The sequence below is a fragment of the Hippocampus bargibanti genome, linkage group LG08 (genome assembly GCF_051943395.1).
Source record: "Hippocampus bargibanti isolate YZ-2025 linkage group LG08, ASM5194339v1, whole genome shotgun sequence".
In the NCBI taxonomy this organism is placed as follows: domain Eukaryota; kingdom Metazoa; phylum Chordata; class Actinopteri; order Syngnathiformes; family Syngnathidae; genus Hippocampus; species Hippocampus bargibanti.
Genome location: NC_142741.1, coordinates 7,390,293 through 7,405,605, shown reverse-complemented (window position 1 = coordinate 7,405,605; position 15,313 = coordinate 7,390,293). Strand labels below are relative to the sequence as shown.

Here is a 15,313-nt window from a genome sequence, read left to right as displayed (position 1 = left end):
CATAGTAGCCACGATTAGCGGAGCCTTTACTTTCATCATTTCCACGAAATGCCAGCTGTTGTTTGGCAAGGAAGCAGGTGGCATTGATGAGATCTTTTAAAATCTCCCGCTTCTCCTTTACCTTAGCATTGTCGATGCTGATGTTGAGTCTTCGCTCATTTTTGATGAGGCTCCGTTGTAAAATTTTCAGGTCGCAAGATCCCATTTGAGTCCAGACATTGTCACAAATTGAGAACAGAAGGCAGGAAAAACAGAAAAGGCGCTTTCTTGCTGGACATCCACACAGCCAGCCTTTTCGTGTGTACCAGTCCGCCTGAAAAGAGCGAGCGAGTATTGTGTCCCGTTGTCTGAAGCAAACCTTTTAGCCCCGGTGTTGGTCTTCCTTTAATTATTACCTCCTGCTTCGATTGAAAGTCCAGTTTAGAAAATTCTTTCAATTTCGATATGTAATCCTCCATTCTGAAAGTGAGGCCAAGCAACACAAAAAAATGACTGCAGGGTTGCACTTTACTTGCTAACTGTTTACTGTAGCTTTCTGTCTCTAATTCTATTATTCTGCAGCCGTGGAGTAAGAAGTATCTCTGGAATCACAAGCGCCCCCTGCCTGTCATGAGGCGGGAGAACTGTTTGCCTCACCTACGCACAGCGTTTTGATAAAAATAAAACAAAATAAACACTGTAGTACAGTGTTTATCATGTACACATAAACTGTAGAAATTTAGTTCATATACTAAACGTGTTTGAATGCTTTAATAGCGATATGCAGAAGGACAGCAATGCGGTCTCACTGCAGAGCAAGCCAGCACAGTAAGCATAGTGATTGCGCAATCCATGGTGAGGCTCAGCCGGCTGGTGCCTCACTGCTCGTCTCTACTTAGTATTTGAACGGTAAATGTGAAAATTCAGCGATTTTGAAAAAAATCATAAAACGGTGAAGTTAAATGGACAAGAACTTTAAAGTACAAATTACTAAATACATATAACTGTTTAATTTATTTTTTCATTTGATATTTCCATGACAGCTTTCCATGATGACAGGTGAGGCACTGCCTCCCCTGCCTCCACTGACTGCACGTCACTGGTGTATTGTAAAAAGATATGGGGGGCCAGGGGACATCATCACCTTCTCATATTAGGAGCATGAAAACAGAGAAGCGAGTTCATCTCATATACGGACCGAGTCGGTAAAGAAGGTCAAATGGAATTATCAGGACGGTCGATTGACACTCGAGGGAAATCTGACGTGTGCGTGCATGTGTTTAAAAGTCAGGAACTGCCTTATTTCTCTTCTTTACTTTCCCCTCTCAGTTGGCACCGATAACGTTGGGAAATCCGGGGATTAAAAACTAATTTCACCTCAAATGCGACAAGGGATTGAGTACACCCTGCACCACGGTGTCATCAGATGTCACTCTTGTTGCGTTGGCCTCGCGACACGAAGCGAACCGGTAAAGAAAATTCCGTCTGCGAGGCCTACGTTTCTTGTTTTTATAAAGTTCTCTCACCACAACAACACACAAGATGGAATGCGTCAGTGTTTTATGGTAGAAAGACGAAAAATTATCAAGTGTTGTTGTTTGTGTACACGCAATGCATCAACAAACAGTTCCCGAACCAACTGATCCTATGCATCAGATACATACATACATCAAAGATCTACTATTCATAACAGATGCGCTCTCGTAACTAAAAGACGAAACGATCCACAAAATCAGAAATACATCAAAGACCTACTATTACCAACAGATGCGTACTCATTACAAGGTGGAACGATTCAGAAAATAGGAAGACTCACTCCCATAATTTTCCCCCAAAATAGTTTGTGCTATGAAATAGTTTTCCTTTACATTTCTCCTCTATATCTATTCTGAGACTATGGTAGCATACATAATTCACAGCATGTGCGCATTCCCGAGGTGAAGGCACATTCCCTACCGCCGCTCGGTGCTATGTGCATGGCGCGAAAGGCTTCTTTTGCTTCACGTTCAAAGAGAATTGAATAAGATTTGACGTCTTGAGTGACAAAGTCAAAATGCTTTGTGTAGCATATGTCACACTGCTACAGAATGTTGCGACAGGTCGTAAAGCAGCGGTGACGTCACGACCGCAGGTAGACTAAGATGGTGGCACAATAAACACGTTGACAAAGCAACTCTCCTCCTCTCATTCCTCCGGACACAACATTGGCGACGAAGATGGAATGGCGCGAAAGGCTTCTTTTGCTTCACGTTCAAAGAGAATTGAATAAGATTTGACGTCTTGAGTGACAAAGTCAAAATGCTTTGTCTTTCCCCTTTTTCCTCTCGAGACGCACCGCGCTTCCCCTCACGCCGTACTTAAAAATGACTCCTTTCGAGCCCGCCCAAGCTGAGCGACTGGAGGCTCATTATTGTTGTCTCATTACACTTCCTTGCGCGCGTTAGCCAAATGGATGTGTGGTTATCTCGAATGAATTCACAATTTCAGATGAACGTGGAATATGATCTCAATTCAACAAGTAGGAGATTTCATCCTAAAAGTGAAGGTGAACATTTTGAAAGTTACATTAGATTAACTTGAGGAGCCTGCAATAAGAAGAAAGGAGCGTCAGCGCAGAGCGCCGATGCGAATTGTGGAACTGAATTGAAGCGGATTTAAGTGGGACAGGAGATGTGAGACAATCTCTTTTTGTCAATGGATGCTAGAGCTGCGTGTTTGCTTTCAACATTTAGCTTGTGTAGACGTGCACATTCTACCATGACGTCCCTGATCCACTGCTGAAAAGAACGCTTTGATGCTCTCCTCTTTCATCTAGAACTGCTTCATGTCACAAAGAGGGTACAGCAAGTGCTGAAGAACGAATTGCTCTGTGTCTTTGTGTTGTCTTATTATTTGTTATGTAGTTTTTTTTTGTTTTTTTTTACTTCAAGATTGCGCCGCGAGAGTGGCTGCCTTTCCAGCAACTGTATTTTATTTTTCTACTTTTTTCTTTCCTTTCCTCTTCCTTTCATAACTTAGCTGCTGTGAAATGTAAATGTTTCCAATGCGAGGCGAATAAAGGCTAATCCAATCCAATCAAATGAGCCTTTATTTGTTTCGCAATGGAGAAAGTTACATCACACAGCAGCAAACACAAAATACAGGAAATGCTGTCTCTCTTGGAAGTCCATCGAAGTCGAAGATGACATAGCTGGTTGGACAGTGGTTATTGTTGCTGGCGGCGATGCCACTGTAGGTGACTATGAAGCCCGATTCTGGAGCCACGAATCCTGCCACATTCAGGACATGTGAGGTCCGGACCAGGCTGCCGGGGCGGTACTGGAGCAGCACAGAGGTGTCTTTGCTGGTGGCGCACGATCCTCCACTGGTAGTGTTTGTCTTCAAGGTGTGTCACCCCTTCGTGGCATAAGGAACGCCAGAGTGGCCTGTTAGTTGCAGCAGACTCCAGATCGCTGGGCTTGATGTTGCAGTTCTTTAGAGTCTGTTTAAGCTGGTCTTTGTATATATGCTTATATATATATATGCTTAGGACCACCAGGCTTCCTATTCGCTGACAAGAGTTGTCCATAAAAGTTGTCCATAAAGCACCTGTCGAGGCAAGCGGCAGCTAGGCATCCGGATGACATGTCCAACCCACCGGAGTTGCCTCTTTGCTAGTATAGCCTCGATACTGGTGGAGGCAGTGTGTTGAAGTATGTCAGTGTGTAGGACACGATCCTGCCAGGTGATGCCAAGGATTCGTTGGAGGCACCTGATGTGGAATGCATCAAGGCGTCTCACATGGCGTCGATAGATGGTCCAGGCTTCTGCGCCATATAGCAGCGTGGACACACACACTGCTTGCAACTTTTATTTGAGTTCTTAAGTGGTTGTTTTCGAACACACGAGTACGCAATCTGCAAAAAGCTTTGGAGGCTTCATTGATGCGGGCTGGACGTCATCATCAATTAGACATTAGGGTGTTAGAATTCTGCCGCGGTAGATGAATTGCTGGACAACCTTGAGGGGTGTGCTGCTGAGGGTGAACACCGGGGGTGGAGAACTCTCTTTTGCCATGACCTTCGTTTTGGTTACATTGATCACGAGCCCAGTTGCGTGGCAGCTGGGCTGTGGGCCAGCAGAGCACAATCATTGCATATTGTAACTCGTGGATTTCGCTGATCACGGTCTTGGTCTTGGCCTGTAGGTGTCTGATCCAGGCGGATTTGGATTTGTATTTGGATTTGGATCTGCCGCCACCTTCCTGGATGGACCTATGGAAGAGGAGTGTAGCTGCCATCAGGAACAGGTTAAATATAGCAGGGGCTAGTACACAGCCCTGCTTCACGCCGACTTCCACAGGGAAAAAGAAAGATTGCTGGCCACCAACATGTACAGTTCCTTGCATGCTACTGTGGAACTGTTTAAGGATGCCGAGAAATTTGGAGGGGATGCCAAATTTCTGCAGTATGGTCCAGAGAATGTCATGGTTAACTGTGTCAAATGCCTTGGTAAGGTCGATGAAGGTGATATAGAGGTCCTTGTTTTGTTCCCTGCATTTCTCCTGAACTTGTCGCGCGGCGAAGATCATGTCCAGAGTGCTTCGGTCCTTTCTGAAACCGCATTGTGTCTCTGGGAGGATGTCCCAGATGTGCGATGTGCGAGGTAAGACGGAACAGCATTACTTTTGCAAGAATCTTGCCAGCAACAGAAAGCAGGGAGATGCCACGGCTGTTGCCACAGACTGACTTGTCCCTCTTCCTTTTATAAATGGTGACAATGTCGCTGTCTTTCCATTCCTGAGGAAGTGTGCCATTTTGCCAGATGTTGCAGATGAGGTGGTATAGCTGCCGTGTCAGGAGGTAGCCGCCGCTCTTGAAAACCTCAGCTGGAAGTCCATCAGGGCCAGGGCTTTTGTTGTGTTTAAAGTTCCGGATTGCAGAGAGGACCTCTATGAACTGAGGGGGTTCATCAAGAGAGAGAACTGATGGAAGCTCTGGGAGGCAGTCAAGGACAGATGGGTCTGAAGGGTTTACTTGGTGCTCTGCCCAGCGCTCAAGTATTAGCTGTTTGTCCTTCAGTAGTACAGAACCGTCTGCAGATCTAACTGGAACAATGTGTTGTCTTGGTGGACCATGCAGGGATTTTACAGCATCATAGACGGCGTGTGTGTTGTTGCTGTCTGCATGCCTCTGGATTTCTTGGGCCTTGCTGAGCCAGCACTTGCTTTCCATAATCCTCAGCTGTTTCTGTGTTTCACCACGGATGGCCTTCTAGTGAGAGAGGAGAAGTGGAGAGTGAGGGTTGGAGAGAAGTGTGGTATGGGCTCTTATGGCAGCTTAGCTGTTATCAAACCAGTCTTGGTGACGTTTCTAAGTAAAGCCGATTGTCTCAGAGGCAGCTTGCTGAATTGTTGTCCTCAATTTTTTTCCACCTGCTTTCAACATCAAGGTCACCGTTACTAGTGTGCTTGTCCAGGCTGGCAAGTCCCTCTGCCAGCTTGTTGCGGTAGCTGGCTGAACATGCTGGCGACTCCAGGGCCCTGGAGTTAAGACGCCATTGGGGTTGCTGTTTCTTATGAGGAGGTGGAATTCTCAGCATGAGCCTGGACTTGATCAGTCGATGATCAGTCCAGCATTCAGCCCCACGCATGGCCCGCGTGATGCAGACATCATTTTGGTCTCGTTGCCTTGTGATGATGTAGTCCAGTAAGTGCTAATGTTTGGACCTGGGGTGCATACATGATGGGATGTATTTCTTTTTCAGCTGAAAGATGGTGTTGATTACAATCAGCTGATGCTCAGAGCACCGAGTAAGAAGTCGGAGGCCATTGCTGGTGGGAGCATAGGCACTGATTAGAGTAGCAAAGCAACCTTTTACCAGGGGAACACGCCAGGTCATAAGCCGTTCACTGATGCCTTGGGGGGACTCAGGGATGTTACTTAGTAAGCTGCTTTTCACATCAAAGCCAACTCCGTGGAGTCTTCGCTCATTCTCTGGGAGACCCTTGCAGAAGAAGGTGTAGCCCTCACCAACTTCTAAGAGTGAATCCTCACCTGAGAACCGAGTCTCACTGAGTGCGGCAATATCGATGTTGTACCTCCTAAGCTCATGTGCGATGAGGGCAGTTCGTGTTTGAGGTCTCTCCATCCCTTTTCGAGCATCAAGGAGGGTGCGAACATTCCAGGAAGGCAGGTTCATAGTCATAGGTTTGATTATATTTCGTTTTCGACCGCAGAGGGGTGATGCCTTGGTGGCTGCGGTGGGGTGGGCTGCTCAGACGCACAGGATGCTGCCGAAGAACAATGTTGCTCCATCCCATCTTCGCAACGACCATCAATCCTGCACCACCTCTGTGTAGGAATCAAGCCAGAAGCTTCCAGTCACATCCATGATCTGCCCCCGTCACTTTCTCCTATCGCCAGTGAGCTTATATGGTGGAAGCTGAAACCTGCGCGACTAGTGGATTTAGTGTGAGGGGCGCGCAATTCCTTCCCCCACATACTTGGCCGCACCCACTGTATTCTAGTGGCGGAGTGAGGACTCAAGACGACCTTCAGGTGAGTCCGGTTGCAGTGGGCTGCCGGTGGTCCGATCTGTTGGACTCCGCATATGCATACCCCCGGGTGTGGATTTGGGATTACTCTCTACCCTCCGACCTGTTCGGCTTGGGTGACCCTGCCAGGAGTACAAGACTCCAGCCGACATAGCTCTCGGAGTCATGGAGACGCGCAAAGCGCCTCACCACGATAAGGTGGTGATCCCAGTCGAGGCACACGGAGCTGCTGTAAAGGCAGACACTCTCACGGCAGCCATGTTGAAGTAAAAAACAAAATAAATAATGTGGCTCAACATAAAAGACACAGATAGTCTTCAATCTTTCCGCACCCTCTTTTTTGCATGAAGCAGTTCTGGATGAAAGAGGAAAGGATCAAAACATCATTTTCACCAGTGGATCACAGACGTCTCGGTGAAATATGCATGTGTGCTACAAGCTAATATGGTGCAAGATGCACAACTGCTACAAGCTAAGTTTTGATAGTAAAGACCAAGCTGTAGCATCCACTGACGAAAAGACATCACATGTCCCATGTAAATCTGCTTCAATTGCAAGCCGCAGCAATTCCACATACCGTATATATTCGAGTGTGATGCGCAAAATTTTCTACCTAAAAAAGAATTCAAAGTTTGGGTGCGCGTTATAAACGAGGCCTGGGAAAAAAAATTATCATATATATTTAATGCTTTATCGCTTCCAGGAGGGCGCAGCATTTCCGAGGCTATTCTCACCGTTCAGTTTCGATTCTCGGAAAGCACAATTACCAATATCCAGAGTTTCGATTCAGTGTTTACATTGTCAATACATTATTTTTATCACAATGCTTGGTCTGAGCCGAGAAAAAGTGAAACAAAATGTGATGCCAATTTTTAATTGAAAATTAGGGGTGCGCGTTATACACGTGTGCATCGGCACTCTGCCCTGACGCTCTTTTCTTCTCATCGCATGCAAGCACAGAACACATTCCAGGACATTATCTGTCTGGGGTCTACTACTTCCACATTATGATTAATCCAAGTTACAGCTGTATTTGTTCCCCCCGGACTTGTCTGCGTATTTTCCTTTTTTCTTTTTTTCTCCTGGTATAAAAATAGCTCAGGATCGTCTCCCAACATTTTTTTTTCATTGTTGGAGGCTGTTTAGTTCAGTCATCCGTTCAAGCCTGTCGGCTATCTGTAATCATTTCCAAAAGTCTTTTGTGTTTGAGAGGCCGGGGCAAAATTGTTCACTCGGTAATATGGAAAGCAGAAAAAAAAAAAAAAAAAGATTCTGTGACATGCTCCAATTAAGCGTCTCATTAGATATGAAGTTGGAAAAGGATTATAGGTGTTTTTTTTCTTTGCCGCTCCGGCGACTTGATAACATCAAGTCATCTGGAGATTTTCACGCTGTTATGACAATTTAGTCGGTGCTGGATGAGGATTTAAAGATACGGATGGAAGATTTGATTTGATTCTATTTTTTTTTCCTGCCATTATCATGAGCTGAACTCAGACTATTTCAACAGTTCTGCAAAGGAAAGGGGGGGTCAATACAGAGGATGACGCAACAGGCCTCTCCTCAATTTTGAGTTCAATCAACCTTCCGCTCACGTCCTCCCATTTAGTTTCAGTTGTTGGGTCCGACGCTTCGCCGCTCATCTTCTTTCAAGGGAGACTTGAAATGAGAAACGTACCCCGCCATCTGGAGCGGTTGGGCACCAAAGCAAGCAAGCTAGCGAGCAAGCAAGTGCCAACTTGTCATTACCGACGGCTTCGGTGAAAACAACAATTTGGCAATTGACCAGCCCAGTCTGTTCAAAACAACTCGCGCCTGATATGAACCTTTGAAGCTCCCGTTGTTATTACGGACGGTAATTCAGGACGTTATCATTAGTTAGCCTTTGGTGGGGCCTGATTGCGAAAATCACCGGCCTGAAAAAAACGTTTTATGGTTTTTGAATCATCTAATTTATACTCAATGTGCATAGTAGAGTGCGTGTTCAAGACAAGTGCAATTAAAAGTACAGTGATACCTTAGCTTACAAATGCTTTAGCTCACGACCTTTTCGGCAAACGAACATTAGATTTGCAAGAATATAATCTTGGCATACAAACTAGTTTTCAGCGGACAAACCAAACCACACAGTGCCACGGTGGCTGGCGGACTAGTTTTCATCACCACCTTTGAGTGCAGACGTGGTTTGCTATCGAGTGGAGTACTTTTGCTATTATCAGACCAAAAAAGACCCCACCACAGGCTAGTGTTAAGCCGAAGAGGACACAAAAGGAAATTACGGTTGAGCAGAAGAAGGAGATCATCGAAAAACACGAACGAGGTGTGCGTTTGTGTGACTTCGCGTCCCAGTACCAGTATGCTAAGTCGACCATTGCTACGTGTGGTTTCTGTGTTGTCTAAGCAACGGTCCCAGGCAATAGAAGAGGTCGAAAAACTTCTGTTGATTTGGATTAACAAAAAGCAGCTAGCAGGGGACATTGTGAGTGAGGGTATTATCGCAGAGAAAGCACGGCAACTTCACTTGGATATTATCAAAAGGTAACTATATCAACGACCATCACAAAGGTAAATAAAACGACTTTATTAAACAGTACAGTTTATTTCTTTAATTACAATCCAATAGCATGTTTATTATACATAAAATAAGGTATATTTTGTGTAGTTTTAAGGCTTATTTAGTAGAAAATTATGTTTTATGGGGATTTCGGAACGGATTATTCTCATTTTTAATGTTATCTTATGGGAAATAAATGTTCGGCAGACGAACTTTTCGCCTTAAACACACTTTCTGGGAACCAATTAAGTTCGTAAACTGAGGTATCACTGTATTATATTTGGAAAACTTTCTTTCATTCATTGAGGGTAGCCCTTATCCTTGCCTTATATATGGAAAAAGGTCAAAAGTACTCAATTCATTGGGGGTGCGCCTTATACTGCGCTGTAGCTTATACACTGGAATATACAGTATGTATGGCAGGCGCATTTACATGGAAAGAATAGGATAACAATGAAACAACAGGTGAAATACAATCAAAAATACCAAATAAAATGCTCCTCAAATATTGTTTGTCAAAGTTGGCAATATTTGTTCAGAAAGAAATATTAATCAACGTAACTGAAAATAACTTTTCAGAGTGTTTGAGGGTCCAGCCAGTCTCTTCCCGTCTGCACGAGTTTTGGACTCTTAACAGGTCGGGCCATCGGCGACTTTCTTCACCCCCCCCGCCCCCCAGCGGAAAAACAATTCAATTATGGCCGTCAGGTCGTCCAGAAAATGAACGAGCCCTTCGGGATTACCGGGGGCTCCGCTGAATAGCGGCCAATTAGTATGTCCACAAAAACAATTTTGCCGGACATTCTGAAAATATCCACTTGCTCCATGGCAACCTTTAGCAATCACCAAAACATGGCGCTTATCCCGATAAAGCCCCGCCTACGGGTTATGGGTTACTTTTCGGAACAACATGAAATGTTCAGTTTAGTTTTCCATTCCGGATTTTCAACGTAAGCCGAAAACAGAAATCATTGAAAACAATCGTATGTTTAGCTTCAATGCTAACAAACAATGCTAAATTATTTCTGGCTGGCTCATGAATACGATCAATAATAATAAGAATAATACATTTCATTTCTAAGCGCCTTTCAAAACTGTCAAGGTCACTTTACAGTCACAGGATCAGTTTTTCTGCGGGTGAGCAGCGGCAGCCCCATGCGCCAGCGTTCACTCAACCCGGAATAACTCAAATAGATAGAACCTTAGCTAGCTGGCTAATAGATAGCGAATAGATAGCAAATAGATAGCAAATAGATGTCTCGGTATGTTGAACCAAAGGCATTTAATGGCTCTCATGTCCTTAAATACACCATAAATTTGTCCCATCAAATGAAACAATCAACTTCCAGACACTTTTTTAAAAGTTGTTTCTTCGGTTTACAAGCAGCCCTTAACGAGCAACTGCGACTTGCTGAAACAATAATGCCGCTACACCGTTTTGGTAGCGTGGAGGGGGCCACATTTCTTCACCCACCTGCTTGCCTTGTGTGGCCGAGATCGACTTTGCCATTGATTTTTTTTTTTGTCACGGACGTCAAGTAAGAGTGGATGAGGAGGGGTCACAAAACGTAACACACACACCCAGGGCTCGCCCTTTGGCAGCAGAAGCAATCACCATTGATTTCATCTCAGCAACATTCGTCTGCTTTTGTCGGTTGAATCGACTTGAACAACGATCAATTGAATTTGACAGCAGCTGGGCTGAACAGCTCAATACAAAAAAGTATGAAAAAAAGAGATATAACTCAGCATTGATATGACTGCCGCTTTTGTCATGATGTGGTTACTGTTTACAGCACTGGTGTCCAAGTCAAGGCCCAGGGGCCAAATCTGGTCCGCCACGTCATTCTATTCGGCCCACAAAAGTAAATCACAATTATGAAATTCAATGCTCATCTATCGAGCGAGTGAGCAAGCTAGCTATCTAGCTAGCTAGCTAGCTAGCTCTCTTTCTATTCAGCTAGCTGGCTAATCCCTTACATCTCAGGTGTCAAAGTCAAGGCCCAGGGGCCAAATCTGGCCCGCTACATCATTTTATTCGGCCCGCGAAAGCAAATCAAAATTGTGAAATTCGATGCTCATTTATCGAGTGAGCGAGGAAGCTAGCTAGTTCTCTTTCTATTCAGATAGTTGGCTAATCTCTAACATCCCAGGTGCCAAAGTCAATGCCCGGAGGCCAAATCTGGTCCGCGACGTCGTATTCGGCCCGCGAAAGCAAATCAAAATTGTAAAATTCGATGCTCATCTATCGAGTGAGAAAGCTAGCTAGCTCTCTTTCTATTCAGCAAGCTGGCTCATCGCTTACGTCCCAAGTGACAAAGCCAAGGCCCGGGGGCAAAATCTAGCCCGCCGCATCATTTTATTTGGCCTGCGAGAACAAATAAAACTTGTGAAATTCCATGATGCTTGTTAAAGTCCGAAAAAGAAAATCTAACTGTCCCATGTAAACCACAGTAACAGTAATTATTTTGGACTTCAAATTTGAAAACTAGTTATTTATTAATTTTTTGTGCGCTTATTTGTTATCTTGTTGTTTTGCTGCGAGAGTAACTGCCTTTACAGCAGCTCCTGTATTTTGTTTTTCTACTTCTTCCTTACCTTTCAGAACTTTGCTGCTGTGAAACGGAAATGTCTCCACCGTGAGACTAATAAAGGCTAATCAAATGTAATCTAATCTAATCTCTAAGTAATATATGGAGAGGATTAAACATTTTCATGGCGTCCCCAAATTCATAACAGTCCCCCGAGAGGAAACTGTAACTACAATATGGCCGGCGGCGAAAAAAAAAAGACTGACCTCCTTTGGTTTACAGACCATACGGCGAGTTGACCAACTGCACCTACCTGGTGGCGATCAAAATGGACTGCTTCTGGCCCAACCTCCTGGTGGACGACTTTTTCATCCGCGTGCACAAGACCTACTTCCACAATTGCTCGCTGTCGGGACGTCTTCTTAGGGATCCCCCCAACCGTATCCTGGGCCCCTTCATCGCCATGCCCATCCTGGTCACCTTGTTCGTGACTGCCCTGGTGGTGTGGAGGAGTAAGCGCAGCGAGGGCATCGTGTAAGCGTGGCGAGACGACCGACTTCAAGACACAGGGCTCGTTTCTTGTAAGGGGAACCTTGGGTGTAAAAAAAAAAAAAAAAAAAAACACTGATGTGAACGATGGAGAAGAATCCAGCAGCTATTTATATGACATTGACCGCCCTTGTACAACGGACAGTAAAGCCCGGGTGGACTTTGGCGACGAGTCTTTGCTAATCTTTATTGAGCCACGGCGTGTATCGTTGCCGCTAGGTGGAATCCTCAAGCCTCCAAAGTCATCATTTTTCAAGTCGTCAACAAAATTGAGAAAATACAACAAGAGGAGTTCGCCACCGCGAAACACTTCCCAGACAAGCTAGCATTTTGCATTTTTGATTTCTTCTTCTACTGCAGTTGTCTGGATGTCCTGTGGCACCACGCTGCCTCACACTGGCCAGTCTTGGTACTCCAATATGGCGCAGTGAATTCATTGTGATATACAGGTAACATCCTAGTTATGACCGGCGCGTATTTACGACAAAGACCGTCAGACCCCCCCCTTCTTTTTTTAAAAAAATTCTATGCCTGGCACCGCAACGCGCAAGCAGCCGGCAACGTGTACTACAATTTTGGCCAGCCAGCATGTCACACACTTGCACAGCAATGCGTGACTACACTCAATACAGTAGCTATACAGATACCGTCTCGGCAACATCTCCTGTAGTAAACAGCTTTCAGTTTGAGTGTGTGTGTCAGGCGACCTCTTCTGGCCGTTAGCAGGGAGAGCAGGGTAAGTATATCATTTATAAATGAACTGTACAGTAAACGTAGTTATACAGTAATAAAAATCGATTATATGAAATATAAAATGATAAAAATGAACTGTAAACAGTTTGGTATATAATAGTATTCAAAAGAAAACTTTGCTTAAAAACAACAGATTGACATCGTTTAATATCCTGTCGTGTAAACGTCACGTCGGCCATTTTGAATGGATTTCAACTTACGACCGTTTGGCTTAAGACCGTTTTGGCGGAACGGAACCCGGTCGTTACTCGGATGTTACCTGTATATATATTTTTTTGTCAGACTATAGCAACAAACACACACAAACCCAATTTCAAAACATTCTCGCGTGATCTCCGATGCTAAATGTCCATCTGAATGACAGGTTTAGAAATATGTGACGAATTCAAAGAAGAGAGAACAATCAAAGCACTTAAAAGAATTCAAGCTGGAGATCAAGTTGCACAACTCTGCAAACGGCTGCCAATGCCCAAAGCCAAGCTTTGATATGGCAGACCAGAGCTTTGTATCGATTTATGATCTGCCGACGTGGTGTGCGAACGCTTTCCTCATTGATATTTTTGAACGCTCTCTTTCCTCTTCAGGGAGCTTGAGCTATAACCCCGCCTGTCAGAAATAAAATCAACACAAACAAAACACCTCCCTAACAAGCTCTGATTTTGCACTTTGTGCCAAAACAGAAGGCGGCGTTTGCAATCGGGCAAAAAAAATGCCTCAAAATGATTTAGATGTACCATCTGAACAGAAAGGGAATAAAAGTATCTTATCCTAAGTCAGCATTGGATGTTTGGTGTACCTCAAAGTGCCCTGACATATATTTATTAACTCATTGACTGGCACAGACGATGTGCAAAAATGTGTCCACTCGGGTGCCAGGGTTTTTGTCATTCTCACTCAAATTGCAGGACCCACAGAATATTGAGTTTTACGACTATAGTCACATTGAATGTAGCATGAGAAACGGTAGACTCTCTTATTTCATCAGGAAAAAAAGTTAATTCCCATGTTATATGGGTCTGGAGTTATCTGAGCTTGAAATGGGGGTGACTGTACAAAATATAATCCATCCATATTGATTTATATAGCGCCATAACAACAGCTGAAGCTGTAACAAAGCGCTAAAAATGGACAAAAGGAAAACGCTGCCCCCTCGTGGAGGCGAGAAAAAAATCGCCAGAGGTCTGACCAGCGCTTTATGGACACCCCTGCAAGAAAAAAACAAAACACGAACAAATTCGGCAATGGCGCTCCACGTCACACTTTTCAATTCCCGAATAAATTCGGGAATGGCAGCGAATGAGTTAAATCAGGGGTCGGGAACCTATGGCTCACGAGCCATATATGGCTCTTTTGATGATTGCATATGGCTCGCCGATAAAACTAAATACATATTCTCGCTTTTTCGCTGTTCATTTCCTGTTGGGGCTGCATTGGCGGAAAGTGCAATTTTGATTGGATGACACTGGCCGGTCATTTAGAAACAGGTAAACGCCCCTTTAAATGAGCCTGACAAGTACACTTCAGCTTGAATCCACCGGAGCATTCGCCTTTGAGGAGAGAAAAGGTTCTGATTCTAATTTGCAATGAAACAATAGCATCGATGAAACAGTTGAATATCAGTGACATTTTAACAAGCCTCATGTTAACATTAGCATCAATATACATCTGTGAGAAGTATATTGCAGATAGCAAGTGTGCAGGCTAGCTAGCAGTAACTTCGCCTATGGACCCGGCAAATTGAATTTCATTCCGATCGTTTGGCTGGATTTTTTGCGTGTGTGTTTGCATGCGTGTGTGCGTGTGTGTGTGTGTGTGTGTGTGTGTGTGTGTGTGTGTGTGTGTGTGTGTGTGTGTGTGTGTGTGTGTGTGTGTGTGTGTGTGCGCGCTCTCGCGTGTGTGTGGCTCTCACTGAAAAACATTTCTAAATATTTTACTTTTATGGCTCTCTTATTCAAAAAGGTTCCCGACCCCTGAGTTAAATAAATAAATAAACAAATAAACATAAATAAATATAACTAATTAACTAATTATAAATATGAACACATTTTAAAAATAAATAAATGAAATTGTGGTTCCTAATAGACTTCTGACAATTTCACACACACAAAAAACAAAAACATATTTTTTTGGGTTTCCATTAAAATTAATGATACTGCCCCCAATAATGAATAAATAAACAACTAAACAAATAAAATAAATACATAAATAAATGAATACCTAAATAAATACAAATTTATACAATTTTAAAAGAAGGGTTGCGATGTAGCCATCTAGGATACTTTTGTTCTGATTACCAGTTATGATTCACCCTTTTATGTGTCAATTATTTACACACACGTACACACAACAACAACAAAAAACAAAGAAAATAATTAGGAGAGGTGCAAAGTGGATGTTTTTCAAAGCTTCTGC

General features: G+C 43.9%; 1 protein-coding gene across 1 annotated transcript in view; it reads left to right on the top strand.

The window, feature by feature from the left end:
- ramp1 (receptor activity modifying protein 1) overlaps nucleotides 1-14,701 on the top strand; it is a 45,633-nt gene extending 30,932 nt beyond the window's left edge. The window contains exon 3 of the mRNA XM_089002543.1: nucleotides 11,882-14,701. Coding sequence (XP_088858669.1) covers nucleotides 11,882-12,137 — 256 coding nt within the window. The 3' untranslated portion in view covers nucleotides 12,138-14,701. The remainder of the gene's footprint in view (nucleotides 1-11,881) is intronic.
- Nucleotides 14,702-15,313: the final 612 nt, after the last annotated feature.